General features: G+C 43.4%; 1 protein-coding gene across 1 annotated transcript in view; it reads left to right on the forward strand.

Annotated features, from left to right (window-relative positions):
- Ttl (tubulin tyrosine ligase) overlaps positions 1–15,662 on the forward strand; it is a 34,199-nt gene extending 18,537 nt beyond the window's left edge. The window contains exons 5-7 of the mRNA XM_008840363.3: positions 835–1,104; positions 9,017–9,160; positions 12,322–15,662. Of these exons, the coding sequence (XP_008838585.1) occupies positions 835–1,104; positions 9,017–9,160; positions 12,322–12,433 (526 nt within the window). The 3' untranslated portion in view covers positions 12,434–15,662. The remainder of the gene's footprint in view (positions 1–834; positions 1,105–9,016; positions 9,161–12,321) is intronic.
- The last annotated feature ends 4,945 nt before the right edge of the window (positions 15,663–20,607 follow it).

The raw sequence follows: 20,607 nt of genomic DNA on the forward strand, positions 1-20,607 counted from the left end.
AATACACGGAACACATAATTCAGACACAAGACACCACGTGACCCTGCCAGATAATTTGTTCTTTGTTGTTTGCATAATATTTTATGAATTTGGCACCTCACCTATCTTGATTTTAAGATTTGAGCAAAGAGCGCTGTCATGATTGTATGGAGCTTTCTAAAGCTAGCACCCTCTTCCCAGTTTGCCCTTGACCTGGCTCATCAGCACACATTATCTCCTTGATGCCTTTGTAATGGCTTCTGAGTCTTGAGTATCAGTCCTGTATCAGATTAGCTTCAAGCTGTACACTCTTCCTGTTAAGATACTTAAAGGCAAAGGTGGCATATTGTGGTATCATCAGTTAACCTCAAACCTAGCCATATCTCTTCAAAATTATGTATTTCTTTTAGAAATATTATTTTTATTTTTTATGTGTATGAGTATTATGCATGTATGCAGGTAGATGCACCTGTCTCATGCAGTGCCTGCAGAGGTCAAAGAGGGCGTCATTTCCCCTGGAACTGGAGTTAAAGATGGTTGTTAGCCACCATGTGGATGCTGGGAACCCCGGGTCCTCTGCAAAAGCAGCCAGTGCTCTTAACTGCTGAGCCATCTCTCCAGCCTCAATTATATATTTCTTAAAGGAATTCAAGTCCCTCATTATTTATGGTGAAATATTTTGTTTGCCTCATGATGGTGCTAATCCACTATTTTGGCTAACTTATTATTTGCCTTATATATCTTTAGAGTCTTCCCCTGTTTTCCTCCTTCTCCATTCCAACAAAAATTCTAGGTATAAGGATTATATGTAAGAAACTTGGGATGATCTGAATAAAACTGTTTGTTGAGTTGCAGAAGCTGGGTTCTGGTTGACCATCAGTATAACATCTACCTCTATAAAGAAGGTGTGCTTCGAACTGCTTCAGAACCATATCATGCTGATAATTTCCGAGACAAGACGTGCCATTTGACCAATCACTGCATTCAAAAGGAGTACTCAAAAAACTATGGGAAATATGAAGAAGGGAATGAAATGTTCTTTGAGGAGTTCAATCAGTACCTGACAAGTGCTTTGAACATTACCTTGGAAAGTAGTATCTTACTACAAATCAAACATATAATAAGGTAACTCAGTTGTAACTTGTTTTGTATATTTCTTCTTTTTTTAATTTAATTTAATTTAATTTTTGGTCTTTTTGAGACAGGGTCTTGCTGTAGCCCCAGCTGCCCTGAACTCACTATGTAGGTCAGGCTGCCCTCGAATTCACAAAGATCTGCCTGCCTCTCAAGTGCTGGGGTTACAGGCATGTGCCACCATGCCTGGCCCTTTCTAAAATATTTTATTTATTTTAATTTTATGTGTACAAGTGTATTGCTTGCATGTGTGTGAGTGCACCCCTGTCATACAGAGCCCGCAGAGGTCAGAAGAGAGCATTGGATTCTTCTGGAACTGGAGTTGCATAGAGACAGATGTTAGCCACCATGTGGGTACCCTTCACCACTGAGCCATCTCTCCAGGCCTGTATGTTTCTTCTTGAAATAACTTTGGTATTTATGCCTTTTAAGGAATTGTTACACTTCATTTGCCCAATTTATGGGCAAAAATTATTTATAATGTTTATTTTCATTTTAATATCTATAGGATCTGTAATGATGTCACTCTGTTCTAGTTATTAATAATTTCTATCTCATTTATATAGACAGATTGACTAAAGTATTATTTTTCTCATTCTTTTTTTTTTTTTTTGGTGTTTTTTGGTGTTTTTGAGACAGGGTCTCCCTGTAGCCCCAGCTGTCCTGGAATTCACTATGTAGAGCAGGCTGGCCTTGAACTCACAGAGATCTGCCTGTCTCTGCCTCCCGAGTGCTGGGATTAAAGGCATGCGCCACCATGCCCAGCTTATTTTTCTCATTCTTTTAAAACTCAACTTGTGGCTTTTAAAACATGTTTTCTGTGTCTTTGATTTTTTCTTTGTTTGTTATTTTTTCCCTTCTCTTTGTTTTTTTGTTTTTTTTTTCCTTTATTAGTTACTTACGGTAAGGGTTAAATAATTGATTTGAGAAATTTCCTTTTAAAAAGACAAACAACAATAACAATTCAATGCCTCAGTTTTCCTGCTGCATTGCACAAATTACATGGGGCTGAATTTTTACTTTGGGCATATCAAAATGGTTTTTTTATTTTAATTTTTTATTTTTATGTGTATGAGAGTTTTGCCTGCATGTATGTAAGTGCATCTGTGTTGTGTAATGCCCATGAAGGTCAGAGGAGGGTGTTAGATCTCCTGGAACTGGAATTACAGATGGTGTTAACCACCATGTGAGTGTTGGAAACCGAACCTGGGTCCTCTGTAAGAGCAGTCAGTGCTCTTAACCACTGAGCCATTTCTCCAGCCCCTAAAAATTAAAATCATTTAAACTCCCTAATGATTTCATCCTTGACTCACATGTAATATAAAATTTCTTGCTTAATACTCATACTTGTGGATTTCCCAGTAATTCCACTATGATCATAGTGGTGGTATATGGTTTCATTTTTGTTTTATTTATTCATTTTTATTTTTTACATGTGTAGGTATGTGTGGCGTGTGTATGTGTTCACATGTGTGTGAGCTCGTGTATGAGCAACGGTGTGTGCACATGCAGGCCAGAGGTTGATGTTGGGTGTCTTCCTCCATTGCTCTACACCTTATATATTGTAACAGGGTCTCTCAGTTGAACCCAGAGCTCACTGATTCAGCTAGTCTAGCTAGGCGCCAGAGAGCTCCATCTCTATCTCTTGAAGGCTGGGATTACAGGCAGGCTGCCATACCCACTCAGTACTTACATGGGCTGGAGATCCAAACTCTAGTCCTCAAGCATGCATGGCAAGCATTTTGCCCACTGAGCCATTTCCACAGTTTTCATTTTTAAAAGGTTTGTTAGATTTTGTTTTGACCCAGGATGTAGTCTTAGTGAGTAGGTGAAAGGACATGGAGCTGGTCAGAATGTCCTGTAGATGTTGATTAGGTCAAGGCAATAATGTCATTTTTGTCTTTAATATTCTTGATGAGTTTCTGCTCCACTTGTTCTGTTCAGCATTGAGGAAGAGCATTGAAATCTCCAAGAATAATCACAGATGCATCTATATCTCCTTTCAATTTGTTACCTTTTTTCTCTATGCAGTCTGAGGATCTGTTGCTAGGTGTATATACATTTAGGATTATTTTCTCTTAGGGAATTGACTGGGGTTTAAGAATGTATCTATTTTTAGTTTATGTGTATGAGTATATTACCTGCATGTAGGTAAGTGCACCTGTGTTTTGCAGTCACTGTCAGAAGAGGACAAAAGAGAACATTGGATCCCCTGGAACTGGAGTTATGAACAGTTGTGAGCCACCATGTGGGTGCTGGGAAATGAACCTGGGTCCTCTGCAAGAGCAACCAGTGCTCTTAACCTCTGAGCCATCTCTCCAGCTCTCGAATTGACTGTCAGTGTGCAGTTTGTCTTTGTCTCAGTAGCATTTTTTTAATTTTGTAGTTGATGTAATCTGATTTTAATATAGCCATTCCAGCTTTCCTTTGATAAATGGCTTTTTTTATTTTTAAAAATATTGTATTTATTATTTTTATTTTATGTGTATGAGTGTATCACCTGCATGTATGTGAGTGCACCCGTGTCGTGCAATGCTGTGGAGGTCAGAAGAGGGCTTCAGATTCCCCTGGAACTGGAGTTAAGGATGATTCATAGCTGCCATGTGAGTGCTGGGAATTGAACCCGGGTCCTCTGCAAGAGCAGTCTGTTCTCTTAACCGCTGAGCCATCTCTTCAGCCCTTTAATTTTTTTTTTTTTATGTGTATGAGTGTTGTGCTTGCGTGTATGTGAGTGTACCTGTGTCATGCAGTACCCACAGAAGCCAGAAAGGGCGTCGATCTCCTAATTATAAACTCTTGTGAGCCACCATGTAGGTGCTGGGAACCAAACCTGGGTCCTCTGCAAGAGCAGCCAGTGCTGTTAACCACTGAGCCATCTCTCCAGCCCTTTACAAGCTTCTTAGAATGAATATTTTCCCACTCCAAATAAAGTGCCCAAACCTTCAGGAACCTACCTCTGTGCTATTGTTGTCCTGTGTGCTGCATCTGCACACATTGACAGCTGTGCCTCGTGATTAGCTTTGCTATCAGTGGCTCTGTTTCCATATGTATGATAGATTATCTGGTTGGATATAAAGATACCTAAGACTAAAGTATATACACTTGGGGCTGGAGAGATGGCTCAGCGGTTAAGAACACTGATTATTCTTGCCAGAAGACCTAGGTTCGAATCCCAGCACCCACGTGGCAGCTAACAACTGTCCGTAACTCCAGTCCCAGAAGATCCGACAGCCTCTTCTGACCTCCGTGGGCACTGCACGACATGGGTGCACTTACCTACATGCAGGCAATACACTCATACACATAAAATAATAAATAAAATTTTTTTAAAAGGTTAAAGAAACTATATACACTCCCTGAGAAACTTACTTTAAAAATAAAAGGAGAAAAACGTTATTCACCATTTCTTTTTCTTATCCTTTAATTCTGAAATTTTTCTGAGTTTTTCTGGTATCATTTCTAGTCATATTTTTGCAGCATTTTAAGAGCAATTTTGCTGCTGATAAATTTTCTTAAGTGTTTCTGTCATCTGAGGATATTTATTTTACTGTTCCTGAAGGCTATTTTAATTAATTAATTAATTAGTTTAGAGACAGGGTCTCCCTGTAGCCCCAGCTGTCCTGGAACTCACTATGTAGACCAGGCTGGTCTTGATCTCACAGAGATTGGCCTGCCTCTGCTTCCCAAGTGCTGGGATTAAAGGTGTGTGCCACCACAGCAGGCTTGGTGCTTGTCCAACATGTACACTGCCCTGGACTTGGTCTCAGATATAAGAAAAAAAAGCTCACCTGTTCTTGGCATAGTTTTGTTTCTATTGTCTTTTTTTTTTTCTCTCTCTCTCTCGATACATTTCTTAATATGCCTGGAAATAGTTTTTTAATGGTAGTATTCATTTATCATGGATTACTAAATCTAGCTATTTTTAAAAATTAAATACAACATTCAAAAAATATACAGTTTAAAGCCAGGCATGTTGGCACACACCCTTAATACCAGTGCTCAGGAGGCAGAAGCAGGTAGGTGTCTGTGAGGTTGAGGCCAGCCTGGTTTATATAGCAAGTTCTAGGTCACCTGGGGAAACAAGGAAATCCTGTCTCAAATACCCAAAACAAACAAACAAAAAACTAAGAAGTATACAGTTTAGTGAATTTTTAAATTTTTACTTTTTTTTATTGTGCACGCCTGCACACACACACACACACACACACACACACACACGCATGCACACACGCGCACAGGTCACTGCATGCAAAGGTCCGAGGTCATCTTTGAGGAGTCAGGAGTCAGTTCTTTTCTACCATGTGGGTCCAAGGGATCAAACTCAGGTCATCGGTCTTGGAGGCAAGCATCTTTACCCTGCTAGCCATTTCATCAGTACAATTTAGCTAATTTTAAGTTATACATGTACAAGTGAAGATATAAAATATTTATAGCTGGCACACTCTTGTCATTTAGAGTTTAACCCTTGGTAGTTCACAACATCTAGGTTTTAGTCTGTAGATTTTATTTTTGTTCATCTTTTTCTTATTTCTTATATTTTAGACCTATAATTTGCCTAGAATTATCATATTTCAAGTCCCATGGTTTTTACAAGGATATCTTGTTGATCTAAGGCCCTCCTGGAACTGTGAGCCTTCTCTGTGAGCTGGGTGTCATTGGCCGGAGGCTATGTTCTGGGATCCCTGTTCTCTCCAGTATTTCTGCCACCCTGACACTGTGACTCTTTCCTTAATGTATTCTCACATAAAGTCTAGCAGAATAATTGAGTACTTGGACTCATGGGTTGTAGATGGTAAGAATGTCTGCACTGGGGGTATAAAATTCCCCCAGAAGGAATTCTGACTTTAAGCAAAGGTTTATCTGACTCTTCCTCTCCCTCTGCTGGTCACTCCATGCAGTGCAGGGGGTTCTGCCCCTTCCACACCAACAGTTCCCCAAGCCGGCCTCCCGCTAACTCCAACCAGTCAAAAAAAGATGTGGTGCCTGCAGCCTCCAGTGAAGAAGAATTCCTCACTATGGACTATTCATCTTGTGCTTCCAGCAGATGGAAACATTAATGCTCACTTTTGTCAGAACAATGTTGCTTGAATCTCTCTCTCTTCTCTCTCTCATCAAACTTCTAAACTTTTTTGATTATAATATTCTAAATTATTTTAATCAAAACATGCTTAAAGATACTCTCTCATAGAGGGAATGCTTAAAAATTTTAATACAGCACTTTTTTTCTTTTCCCCATTCCCGTCCCTGTTTCTGTTTTTTTTTTTTAATTTTTAATGTTTTATTTTTATTTTATGTGTGTGAGTGTTTTGCCTGCATGTGTGTAAGTGCACCCCTGCATGCAGTGCCCATGGACTCCAGAACAGAACATCGGAGCCCCTGGAACTGGGGCTACAGACAATTGTTAGCTGCTCTGTGGGTACTGAGAACCGAATCTGGGTCCTCTGCAAGAGCAGCCAGTGCTCTTAACCTCTGAGCCATCTCTCCACCTCTTGTTTGTTTTTTAAGATTTATTTTTGAAATATTTATATGTACATGTGTGTCTGTGAGTGTTGCCACGTTTGTGAAGGTGCCAGTGGAGGTCAGAAAAGAGCATCAAATTCCATGGAGCTGGAGTTACAGGTGGTTGTGAGCTGCCCAATGTGGGTGCTGGGAATTGAACTCAGGTCCTTTGGAAGAGCAGCAAGTGCTCTTAACTGCTGAGCCATTTCTCCAGTCCCTTGTTTATTTCTGAGATGAAATTTACGTACTCTAGAGTGTTCTCAAATTCAAGATCCTTCTACCTCCACCTCCTGAGTGCTGGGATTAGCCTGTGTCATTACATCTTGTATATTAGTGGGTATTGATAGTACAAAATGATAGATTTTATAGTGGCATTTTCGTGCAAATAACAGAATTTGGTTATAACTCAACCCTTGCCCATTATTCCCTCTTACAGTCCTCCGGAATTTTGTTTCGTTTTTTGAAACAAGGTCTCACTGTGTTGCCCCAGGTCAACTTGGACCACACTGTGTAGCCAGGCTGACCTCACACTCACTATCCTCTCGCTTGGCCTCCCCAGTGCTTGGTTTACAGGCATGTGCCCAGCTTCCCTCAGTTCTTTTTCGAAGTCACAAGCCAAAGCCTGCCTGTGAGGATGCGTCTGAGTCAGCTGGATTTCAGCTCCCTGAATCATGTTCCTTCTAGTGTATACCTCAGCCCCAGAACCAGCAGACACCATGAGACAAAGATGCTTCCCAGCATTCAGTTGAGGAAAAGCTCAGGAAAGAGCTTTATAAAACAGAAATGGCTTTGGTTTTCTGGGTGCTTCAGCTAGATGACAGTTACTATTCATAAGTAAGAGATTTGTGATTATTAGTATTAATGATGAATTAAAGACATGCTTATTTAGAAGAGTAACATTTCTCCTAGGTACTACTACTAGGTATCAGGAGTTATGTTGATATATCTTATGTAATTATCTCAGTGAACAGTCTCAAGGGAACGAACAGGTACCACTTTTAGCCCCAATGTTATAGATAAGGAAATTGAAGTTTGGCTTAGGGCTACAGAGCAAGATCCTGTCGTAAAATAACAACAAAAACAACCATGTCTGAGATTCTGGTACATTCTTAGATGGAATTGGGCAGGATCAGGGTGGTGTGGTCGTGGACCTGGCTTGTGTTTAGACATGTTTCTGAGACTCAATTTTAAACTTCTTTCTGTGTTATTGAAATATCCCTCTTTTGTTTTTGTTATTGAGACAGGGTCTCCCTGTCACTCCAGCTGACTCCTAGAACTATGTTGATCAGGCTGGCCTTGATCTCACAAAGATTTGCCTACCTCTGCTTCCAAGTGCTGGGATTAAAGGTGTGGGCTGACACACCGAGAAAAATCTTCCAATTTTTAAAAAAGATAATAGCACTACTGATAATTCTGTGATATGTTTCAATTTTGAATTTGAATAGGTGTTGCTCTTTTATGTTCCCTTGCAATAACTGGCAGGAGGGCAGAGCTGGTGAGAGAGAATACTGCTGACATTCTCCCTGCCATTTCTGATCTTTACAAGCTATTTTTCACAAGGCAAAAATACACAGAAGTGGTCTGGGGAGATGGCTCAGTAAAGTGCTTGAGTTTGATCCCTAGCACTCATGTTAAAAAGCTTGGCGTGGTACAAGCTGATACTTGTAATCCCAGCACTGAGGAGGTGGCTGCAGGCAAATCCCTAGCCTAACTCTTTCTTTTCTTTTTTCTGAGCCAAGGTCTCCTTGTGGTCTCCCAGCTGGCTTGTAGACCATATTGGCCTTGATCCCATAGAGATCTGCTTTCCTCTGCCTCCTGAGTGCTGGGTTTAAAGGCCTGCCCACCACACCTAGTGCTAGCCTAATTCTTATAAACAGCTGTGGTAGAATCTGGTGGAGATGGCAGTGACTAGACATCATCTACCTGTGGGGTCTGCGCCAGCAGCTTTGGTGGAAGAACAGGAAGGGTTGCCTGTGTTCCTAACAAGCTGTTTGATAAGTTGCCTTCTCTTGAGTAATCTGTTAGTGATAAATGTTTAAGAAGAGAATTAAGTTGATGGGACTGGAGAGATGACTCAGTGGTTAAGAGCACTAGCTGCTCTTGGAGACGACCTGGGTTTGAATTCCAGCACCCACATGGCAGCTAACAACCATCTATAACTCCAGTTTCAGGGGACCCGACACCCTCTTCTGACACTGTAGGACACAGGTGCACTTACATACATGCAGGCAATACACTCGTATACAAATAATAAAAATAATAAAGAAAAAAAATTTTAAAGAAGAGAATTAAGTTGAAACTGATTTTTATGCATGTTTGGTATAAAGTCTTCCAGACGTAGCCTGTGTGTGCCTTCAGTTTCCGCTGCCCCATTCTCAGGGCGCTCTCTCCCTTACCCCCACAGGAGCTGCCTCACGAGTGTGGAGCCGGCCATCAGCACCAGACACCTCCCTTACCAGAGCTTCCAGCTCTTTGGCTTCGACTTCATGGTGGATGAGGAGCTGAAGGTCTGGCTCATTGAGGTCAACGGCGCCCCTGCTTGTGCTCAGTAAGCCTGTACTTTCTTGTGTTAAACAATGAGAAGTTGGTTGCCACTTTGGGTAGTGTGACTGTCACATTCAAGCATAGACCCTTTGGTTTTGTCAGGAAGGAGGTTGCAGTAAAAGAAGTTCTTTGGAAGACCCTGGTTGGTATGGGGCTTAGCGGAGCCATTTCCCCATATGTTGATGAGGGTTTCAAACAAAACTAATGCAAAGCTGGGTGTGGTGGATCAACCTGTAATCCCAGCACTCTGGAGGCTAAGGTAGGAGGATCATTATGGGTTTGAGGCCAGCCTGGGTGACAGAGTGAGATTCTATCTCCAAATAACAACAATAAAAACCTGAACTAATAACTGTTAGAGAAATCTTGTGATGGTCATGTTCATGTGCAAGTTGAGTGAGCTGGATCCTGTAAGGTCTCCCCAGGAAAGGGCCACAATGGAGCCTGAGCTTGAGTGTGAGGCAATAGTACTCAGCTGTACCAGAGGCAGTGGGGAGAGCATTCAGATGGGCACGAGGACCTTGGTCTGTGCTGGGTTTTATGGAAGCTGATGCTCAGCTGAGGAGAACCTGCCCTTGGCAGGGATGTGGAGGGCTTATCTCCTTCCTGTTAAAGGTGTTGGTATGTAGAGAATGATGAAGGACAAGGGTAGTCAGATGATCTGGAACTTTGTGTGGAAGTCTTTGCTGTAAGGGTAAGCCTTATGGGTATAATCCTCCCATGATGTTTGCTTTTCCAAACATGCACTTCTGTCACATCAGGACCCTTCCCTGGTCCCATGCCTACCTCTTGGAGAAACTGAGGTGATTCTGTGGGTTATACATAGTAGGCCAGGCCTTTGCCACTGGCTTGAGGGTTGTGATAGATGCGATCCCCTTGCATTTGTCAGTCCCAGTAGCCAATGTGTGCCTATTCAGTAGAGCCTAACCTGCCAGGTACCACACCAGGCATGGATTCTGGGTACTGAGTGGCCTTGCCCTTGGGGAAAGACTGTGGGCAAGAGAAAAGACAAAATAAGTTTGGTTACAAACTGAGAAAGCTCTTTAACAGAGAAGAAAAGATGTTAAAGGGGACATAACTTAGCAAAAGGCCCCCTTGGAGGTGATGGCTGGAGCAGAGATCTAGAGGAGTGGTGGCATGGGAGGCTGAGGGTGGAGGCGTGCTCCAAAGCGACAGCTGTGTGTCCAGAGTTTCCTGCCCCGTCTGTCAAAGACCTACTCCTCCAGAGTGCCCCTCCCTCCCACTGTCTTCCCACCGTCCTCATTTTCCGTGCCAGCTTGCTCCCTCATGGCTGCATGACTCCCATCACCACATGCCTGCACACATGTTCCCAGCTGTTTACCAATTCTACTCCACTGAGTACCCCCCTCCTTGCCCTCTTCATGGTCCTCTAGATGGTGCCACCTACAGGAGCTGCCTTCTTTTCCTCCAGGAAACCTTTCTTAAAAAGTCCCTGGCTGAGCCCGGCAGCCTTTTCTGTCCTCCCCTCCCTGGCCCTATGGCAGGACTGGATGTGGCTGCCTTCCTTGTGCTGAGTCGTCCTCTGTGGTTTCAGGTCCCTGTGTACTGGGTGGGGATGACTAAGGGACTGTAGGCAAGCTGGATTTCCTCATCAAGGGTCTCAGGTCTTAGCTCTGGATGGCCTACAGCTCTCTGCTCCACTCTCTCTGTATGTGATCTCTTTACACTTCATGGCAAAGCTCACCAAATGCAGCTCTGGAGTTGTAGACCTGTGTCTGTATGGCCTTCCCCAGGATGTCTGTGGGTCTGATAGCACCTGCCCCGTTGCCTTCTTCTCTAGACTTACCCATGCCGGGGGGGGCTGGAGAGGTCACCGTTCCCCACCCTCAGTTCTGTCCACAGACTTCGTGGGCCCTGCCTCTGGCCTCCTCAGTCCTCTGTCCTTTGTACTCTTCCACTGCTGTTTGTGCAGACCACCTTCAGTCACTGGGGAAGTATTGCAAAGAGCCTCCTCACTGGAATCTGTGCTTCTGTGCTGCTCCCGGAAGTCCATCCTCCCCAGAGCAGAATGAGAAAACAGGAACCATACTCCTTCTGCCTGTGAGACTGTTGCCTCCCTTGCCTCTCAGCTCAAGGATATCACTTCCTGTGACTGCTCTTGCCTGCTTTTTTTAAAAGAGGCTTTCCCTGAATGACCTCTGATTTCCTTCACTACACTAGTTGCTATTAAATGAATAGTTTTTGTTTTATTTCTAGAATATACACACCATATATGTGAAGGTCAGAGGACAGCTTTGTGGAATCAGTTCTCTCCTTCAACCTTTACATTGATCCTGGTGATCAAACTTAGGTCATCAGGCCAAGATACTAGCTCTATTGCTGAAGCAAGTGATGCCCTGGAGCCCATTGCCCTGAATTCTGCCCTGTTGGTACAGGCCGCTCTTCCCTCCACACTGCCCCTTTTCTCACGTCCAACATGCCCACATAGACGAACCCCTTTCTCTTCCCCCTCCCCCACCTTCTGTCTTTTGCTGCTCTCCTTCCTGTTTTTCTAAGGCCATTCATTCTTTGTCTGACTGCTCTCTATTTCCTGAGTCCCAGCTTATCTGTCAATCCCATGGTGTCTTCACCAGTGTCTTCTCCACCAAAGAAGTGGTTTTTCCCTGAGTGGTGCCCACCCTTCCATGTACACCCTCATAGACAGGCAAGATGGTGCTTATGTCTTCCCTGTCAGTCAGACCAGAAATTAATTTTGCTCACAGTAAGGCCATTCTTAAATACTTAAATAGTTCCTTTAAATGTTTTATCTGTGTGCAGTGCCTCCTGTATTTATTTCTACAGAGGAGATTTTTTATTTTATTTTATTTTATGTGTATGAGTGTATTGCCTGCATGTGTGTAAGTGTACCCATGTTGTACAGTGCCCATGGAGGTCAGAAGAGGGTGTCAGATCCCATAGAACTAGAGTCGCAGGTGATTGTTAGCTACCATGTGGGTGCTGGGATTCGTAAGAGCAGCCAGTGATCTTAACCGTTGAGCCATCTCTCCAGCCCCCTACCGAGGAGATTTTTATAAGGGTATTCACATGATGGAATTTCCAGGGAAGATCTTGGTTGAACACCCCCCCCCCAAAAAAAAATAAACTTTAGAATTTTTCGCCTGTACTTTGATGAATACCCTTAGTGACATATTTAAAAACGCATTTCAGGAAGCTCTATGCAGAACTGTGCCAGGGCATCGTGGACATAGCCATATCCAGTGTCTTCCCACCCCCAGATGTGGAGCAGGTGCCACAGCCGGCTGCATTCATCAAGCTGTGACAGACCGGAAGGCACAGAGCTGCCTTGGGAAATGGACAGTGTCCTGCTTCAGAGGAACGTGAAGTGACTGGACTGCTCCTTATTGGGTCATGACAGGGAACAGAATGCAGGGAGAGAACGCGAGAAAAGGAGGCAACTGCCAGAGAGCAGGTGGCAGTGTCAGCAGTGCTGTGGAGACCTCAGGAAACTGAAGACAGTCCCTCAGAGGAGAGAGCCGAACATTCTTCTAAGGGGATACAACCGGGGATTTGGGTACAGTGTGATCTCATCCTTTGAACATTCTGACTCAGGTGGCCCTGGGAGCAGAGCCCCTCCTCCAGAGGATGGCAGCCCAGGGACCTCTGAGTGTTGTCTCCACCTGCTGCAGCCTTAGTGCCTTAGCTCTGCCTGATGCAGCCCCACTGTTCGGGACACGGATGGGACCTTAGAGCGTTCTGGAGGTTGCCGTGTGTTCCCTGTGCATCACCTCTGAGACACTGCCCCACTAAACTGGACAAACTTGTACCACAGCCTCTGGTTTCATGCTGTGAGCTAGCCCCTCAGTGAAGGCTTGCTTACCACCTTCCTGATGGCCTGTGGGTGAGCACCTGCCAAGGGTCCTGTGGATTGAGCACCAAACAGCATATGCTGTTCTCTGCATGTTCTAGAAACAAAAGCAGCAGGTCTGACGAATCCATAAGCATCAAATAAGCATGTGAGAGAAAAAAAAAAAATCATGGTATCTTACTTTACTTAATGGGTTGGGTGGGTAGGTGTCTCTGAAATATCTGTTATCTGAAATGTCTCTGAAATGATTCTCAATTATCTTTGGTTTAATCAGAATTCTAAATGCAATTTTGCAAGTTCTCTTTTCCTTTACTTTTTCCCTCTTTTGAGCCTTTGTAAAAGTCCTCTCTGGGAGTTAGGAAAGGTAGAATGCCGCTCCCCATCCTCCTTAGCTGAAAGCTGTGGCCAGACACGGGTGGCTCTCCCCATTTCTGACCTCCTTGTGCTCCAAGGACTTTCTGCAGGAGCTGGAGGACCAGGTTCCATTCCAGGACAGATTTTGTCTGCTTTTGCCTGTAGGTGACAAGAGAGGTGCCCTTTGAATGAGGCTGAGTGACAAAAACGTGGCTTTAAGTTCTGCACAGCTTCTGAGAGTCAACAAAAGTGTTTCACGAGATGTGCTTTCCATGTCATGGACCCACTCATTTTGTAGGCGTCTCAGGAGACGTCTTCATTAGCAGTGGGAAGGTGTCACTGTGTTCCGTGTGAGCTGAGTAAACAGGCTTTTCTTCCAGAGTAGCCCAGAAATCACAACAGACAACAAAAGCTACACTTCATCCCAGAGTGTAGCATGTTTTTTCCTGGTATCCATGTGTGTGCTGCTTTATTTGTATTTATCTGGTATGTTCTACAGTCAAGTGAGACTTTTACAAAAGAGAAAGAAAAGCATTTCTTCCTCAGATAGGATGAGATGTGGGAGCTTATGGTGGGAAACAGAATGACGAGATTGGTTATTAGCACATGCAGCAGTGGGTGACAGAATGTGAAGGTGTACATTGAGGTTAGGTGAAGAAAGCCCCAACTGATGGGAATTTGGAATTATAGGATAAAAGGCCTATGTTTATCTAGAATATGGATCACAAAGTTTGCACCCAGAGCAAAATAAAGCAGTCAGTGGTAAGTCCTTGAGGCCCAGCACAGCTGAGGGGTTGGTGTTTGGAAACTTCTGAAAAGGCAGTGAGATCCATCACATCTTGGGAACATGCACACCCATTTAGAAAGTGGAGGGTGCTGGGTTCTTGGCTATTTTGGGTGGTCTGGTGACTGGGAAAGCGTGGAGGACCCAACTCATAGGGACTTCAGGAGTTTCTGCTGTTACAGCGACTAAGAATTCAGTTATTAGTAAGTCTGTGAATCCTGACAGATTTTGTAAGAAACCTGAATGAAATCATACTGTCTATGTAAGGGAAGTAAGGTATTAAACAAGGTAAAGGGTTGAACTCATTCCTTACATGGCTTCAACTATTTTATGTATTTACTTCCCACCAGGTAGGATTGGCTCTGGACTGTTCCATACTGTTCCATGGTGTCCTTGGCACAGATGGTCGTGTCTGGCTCTCTAGTCAGTTTTCATAGTTAGTCTGTGTAAAGTGCTGCCAGTTGCTGGGGGAGGAGGCGCTATTTGTTTGGAGATGTTGATTTCACTCGTGGCTCTGTCCTTTAATTGCCGTGTCAGACGAGCCGAGTAACCTCCCTGTGCCTTAGTTTCTTATCTCATGGAGGAGAAGTTGCCTGACCCAGGGACTACCTCAAGGACTTTTCGCGAGAACAGGAGAGAGGAGTAAGACTCAAGGGCCTTTAGCACCAAGGTTCTCATGCCAACTATATGCTATAATCGCCTGTGAAATAAAAAAGTTCATGCCCCCTTCTACCTGTAGCTAATTTAGTCAGAACCTCAGGCAGTAATATGTCTTATGCCTTGAGCCATTACTTGGGAAAGCAAGACAAATGAATTATTACCTTGGAAGAACCATTTAAGGCTTTAAATACTCTTTGGAAGGAAGCAATTCTTTAAGAACAACTAAATGTTGACATATAAGCATAGTACAAGAGTCGGAGCAGGTTCTCTGTTTCTCCTCACAACATCTGGAAAATCAAGCATGCTTTCATTTACATAAGCAGTTTATAGTCTTGATAGCAATTGCAAACACAAGTTTATAGATCTAATATAATATCTATATATATATTAGAGTTATTAATTATGGGAGAAAAGCCCCTTTCCTCACACTTCATTCCTATGGCAATTATAAAGTCCATTTGCCAAGAATATTTAAGTGCCTCGGTGTTTGTAAGATACAGTGGAGGGGATGCTGGTGCACGAAGCACTGACGGCATGTTTTGCTAGCTTCTCAGGGTGATGCTCACATGTGTGGGGCACCTGAAAGCACGAAAAATGGGCTGGGATCCACAGAACTAACCAGTGTCAGTGAAGTTACCAAGTATTTTCATGAACAGTTTTTGTGTTGACGGGTGGATTCAGCCCTGTTGTGGGTGTAGCAGACAAAGATGAGGTGCCAAAGTGTGTTGCATGTAGCATGTTGATACTGTCATGAGAATTCAGTGGTATTATGCCTCTGATCACGGACATAGAATCTGTACCTAAGAGGAAATGATTTCTAAAACAAGGTGATTTTATGAATGTCTAAAATGCCTGGAGCATTAAAGTAATGATATTTCAAGTGTTTTTCCGCTCGGTGTCTCTGTCGTCTTACTGTGGGTGTTGACTCTCCTTGGCCATCACTGGTTATTTTAATCTATGATACCACCTAGAGGCAGGCAGACTTTTCCTTTAAGCAGCAAGACAATAAATTGTTTTTCCCTCAACTCTTAAAATGTATGAAAACTATTACAAGCACACATACAACACAAAACAAGCCAGATCTGACCACAGTTTGCAGATCCTAGGATGTTATTCATTACAGAAGGCAACAGATTGTCCTGCAAACATTGAAACAATGTCAGCTGCCAAAATCTGGTCCATCCCTTCTCCCTTGTGCACTGTCTGAATCATGGTGCAAATGGTCGAGTGAGACCCATGATTGTGAAGGAGACTTATGTGTGCTGCCAATATAGGGCAGTGTTGAAAAGAGCTTCTGAAATGAAGAAGCAGACATGGTCACAGGCTGGGAGGTACTTAGCAGCTTGAGAGTGGGAAGGTTCGATGGCATTAGAGGACTTGACTTACAGGCTAGGACCATTTGCTATCAGTAGCTTTCTCTTAAAGAACTTGAGGTCCATGGTGGACATGGTAGTACACAACTATAATCCCAGCACTGAAGGCAGAGGCGGGATCACTGCAAGTTTGAGGCCAGCTTAATCGACATAGTTTTAGGCCAGTCAGAGCTATGTAGTGAGACTCTTAAAAAAACAAAATATGGGGCTGGAGAGATGGCTCAGCAGTTAAGAGCACTGACTGCTCTTGTAGAGAGCATCTGGGTTTGGTTCTAGCACCCACATGGTGGTCTGTAGGTCTAGTTCTAGGGGATCCGACACCCTCTTCTGACTTCCATGGGTATACTTACATACCTGCAAGCAAAATACTCATACACATAAAATAAGAAAAATAAATTTTAAAAACCATGAAAAACAAAATAAAAACCCTGAAGTTCTCTCATGGCCCCTAGACTGAATTTCCCTAGAGGCTGGAGAAATGAGCCTCCATCTTCTGGGATGCCTAATGGCACAACTTTAAGATGGTTGTAAACAAAACCATTTTTTTAAAAAAGAATTCCTGAGAAGACATTGTGTTCTCTGGGAATAGCAGAGTAAGAAACTCTGAAAACCGAATAGTTGTCCTCTGACCTCCACATGCTCCACACTAGTGCCTGTACACACACACACACACACACACACACACACACACACACACACAGTAAATAAGTTTTTAAATGCCTTCAAGGCCAGCCTGGGGTACATAGTGATAACCTGTCTCCAAAGAAGGAAGGAGAAGAGAGAAACAGTGAAGGAATAAGGGGTGAATCTAGAGTGTTTAGTTTCCAAAGTTGTTCCATTATGTTAAGAAATCTAAATTTTGGGGGCTAGAGAATCGCTCAGCAGTTAAGAGCACTGGCTGCTCTTCCAGAGAACGGGTTTGGTTCCCAGCACCCACATGGTAGCTAGCAACCATCTGTAACTCCAGTTCTTTATTTAAAATTTTTTTGGGGGGTCTTTTTGAAATAGGGTGTCTGTAGCCCCAGCTGGCCTGGAACTCACTGTATAGACCAGGCTGGCCTTGAACCTACAGAGATCCACCTGCCTCTGCCTCCCAAGTACTGAGACTAAAGGTGTGTGCCACGACACCCAGCTAAAAAAATTTTATTTTTTATATGTATTAGTGTATTTGCCTGCATGTAAGTGAACCTATGTCGTGCAATGCCCATGGAGGTCAGAAGGCATTGGATTCACCTGGCACTGGAGTTACAGATGGTTGTTAGCCACCATGTGGGTGCTGGGAATTGAACCCAGGTCCTCTGCAAAGATAAAAAGGTAGGAGGGAGGCTGGAAAGATGGCTCAGCAGTTAAGAGCACTGAGTGTTCTTTCTGAGGACTTGGGTTCAGTTCCCAGCACCCATGTGGTGGCTAACAACTGTCAGTAACTTCAGTTCCAGGCAATCTGGTGCCCTCTTCTGGCCTCTGTGGACATTGCATGTGTGGGTGCACTTACATGCATGCAGGCAAACACTCATGTATCTAAAATAAAAAGCCAAAAAATTTTTAAAAAGACATGGCACATAAATGGGGAAAAGGGTACAAAACAGTAGCATGCATCATGCAGTCTGATGAAAGGGAAAAAAGTGTTTCAGAGACCTGTCAGATACGATCAAGCATGTCAGCATACACATATAGAAGTCTATGAAGAGAGAAACAAGGCACACAACACCAAGAGCAAAAAGGCAGATAAATCCTACTTTTAGAGTTATTTCATTGAATGTGAATCGATCAAACTCTCAAATCAAAAGGCAAAGATTGGCAAAATGAATTATAAAGAAAAACAAGACCTAACTATGCAGTATTATAAGACACATTTTATATTAAAAGCACAAATAAGTTGATAATATAAAATGTAAAAAGGGCCAGGCGTGGTGGCACACGCCTTTAGTCCCAGCACTTGGGAGGCAGAGGCAGGTCGATCTCTGTGAGTTCAAGGCCAACCTGGTCTACATAGTGATTTCCAGGCCAGCTGGGGCTACAGGGAGGCCCTGTCTCAAAAAGAGCAAAAATAAATTAAAATGTAAAAGGGAGCTGGAGAGCTGGCACAGCTGTTAAAGCCTTATAACCAAAAAGACAAAAATGTAAAAAGGTAGACCATATAGGCAGTAGCTCAAATATAGCTGGAGTGGCTGTACTAATATTAGACAAAACAGATTTAGCAAAAAAAAGAAAAAAAAAAAGGTTGCTACAAAGACATTTTATCACTGTGAAAAGATCAGCTCCTCAGGAAGATAGAACAGTGATAAACATACGATCCTGGCAAGGCAGCCCAAAATACATGAAACAAAAACCTGGCAGAATTGAGTGAAGAAATAGTCAATTCAACAATAATATTGGAACCTTTGATTCTCCACTTACAGTAGTGGATGGAACAGCAGTACAGTAGATCAAGGAAATAGAAAACATTGAAAACCAACAAATGTCTACCGTACGCTTCACCCACAGCAGCATACACATTCTTCAAAGTATACATGGAACATTCTCTGCTATAGGTCATATGCCAGGTTATCAGACAAGCCTCAGTAAGTGTAAGGAGGTCAAAATACATGTGTTCTCTGATCACAAAGGAATAAAGTTGGAAACCAATACCAAGTGTGTTAATTCTTATATCAATAAAGAGGTACTAGGGCTAACATGATGGCTTAGCCAGTAAAAACACTTTCTGTGCACACTTCATGGCCTGAGTTTGATCCATGGAACCCATAAAAGGCCAGGTGAGATGACTTGAATCTGTAATTCCAGATGGGAGGTAGAGACAGGAGAATTACCTGGAAGCTCATGGGTAAGGTAACCTGGAGTATGAAGAGTGACAGAAACAAAAAGAGACCCTTCCCCCACCGGGTGGAAGGTGAGAACTGACTTCCCAAAGTGTCCTTTGACCTCACATACACCATGGTAAATGCATGCCCTCAACCAAACACATCACATACATAAATCAATAAATGTTATGAAAAATTTCAGAAGTGTTTTAAAGGTAGCCTAGATGTGGTGGTATATGCCTGTAATCCTAGAATTTGGGAGGATGAAACATGATGAGCCATGTCTCCTAAAAAAAGAGAAGTACACTAAAGGTTCTTGACAGAGCAGTTAGACAAAGGAAGAAAGGACATCCAGATTGGAGGTTCTAAAAGAACTTCCAGCTAAGCCGGGCATGGTGACACATGCCTTTAATCCCAGCACTCGGGGACGCAGAGGCAGGCGATCTCTGTGAGTTTGAGGCTAGCCTGGTGTACATAGCAAGTTCCAGGCCAGTTGGAGCTAGGAGACACTGTCTCAAAAAGAAAAAACAACCCACAAAACTTCCAGCTAGTTTGTATGATGATGGAAAGATTATTACAATAACTGTCTGCCTTCCAGGAGTCCTTGAACAGGAGGGAGGGAGGGAAGGAAAGCTTTTTTGCTCAGAAGGAGTAGAGATACAATATGTCAAAGGAAGGCGGTAGAACCTAAGTTACAGCTGCACCTGCCTTGTTGGGAGTTGGTGATTTCAAGAAGAAGATACAGAAGATAAAGTCTTTAAAAGTGTTGCTGTGAACAAAAACTGCCAGCTGAGCTAGGAAAAGGTGAAGTTGGTGGGAGTGGGGGATTCCCGAGGGGCGGGATTAGCTATCTTAATTTTGGTGCTGGTTTCATGGGTATACAAGGTTCAAAACTTATTGCACAAACTTTAAATGTGTTTAGTGGATTATATGCCAGTTATACCACAGTAGAGGTGTGAATGCACAATGGAGCTGAAAGACAGCAGGAGGCAATGATTCACACACTTAATCGATATTATTAAGGCTGTAAATTCACATGGAGCTCCCTCCCCGATTTGAGACCATCCAACCATTTACCACTCTCACAAACAACAAAAATTGTGCAGACAGACAGGGCACACACTTTTAATTCCAGTACTCTGGAGGCAGGCAGGCGGATATTTATGAGTTCGAGGCCAGCCTGGTCTACATAGTGAGTTCCAGGCCAGCCGGAGCTACATAGTGATTTCTATACAGAGCTGGTTTTGTTTGTTTTTGTTTTTGCGGGGGTCGTAGCATAGCCTTATTCCTGCTGGCAGTCCCAATGATGAGCTTTCATGCATTATGAGTTAGGTGGCTCAACGACATCTGCCTTTTCGTCGAAGCCAAGATTTGGGTCGAGTGTCTCCTAGAGTCAGCAGCAGAATATGATCGAAGTGGAACCTTTGAAGGCAGCCCTTCTCTGCGGTCCTAATTAAGTGAATAAGGGCCATAGCGGTCGCACGCTAAAGCAGAGCGGGTTTCGGTGTGGTTTGCAGAATAAAAAGTAAGGCAGGGGAGAGGAGAAGGTCCCTCCTGCTCTGTCTGTACATTTTTTTAAAGGGGGTTGGTGTCTCAGTATGTAGCTCCGGCTGGCCTGGAACTCAGAAATATCCGCTTGCCTCAGCCTTGCGAGTGCTG

The sequence above is a fragment of the Nannospalax galili genome, unplaced genomic scaffold, assembly GCF_000622305.1.
Source record: "Nannospalax galili isolate Female #2095 unplaced genomic scaffold, S.galili_v1.0 scaffold1941, whole genome shotgun sequence".
NCBI lineage: Eukaryota > Metazoa > Chordata > Mammalia > Rodentia > Spalacidae > Nannospalax > Nannospalax galili.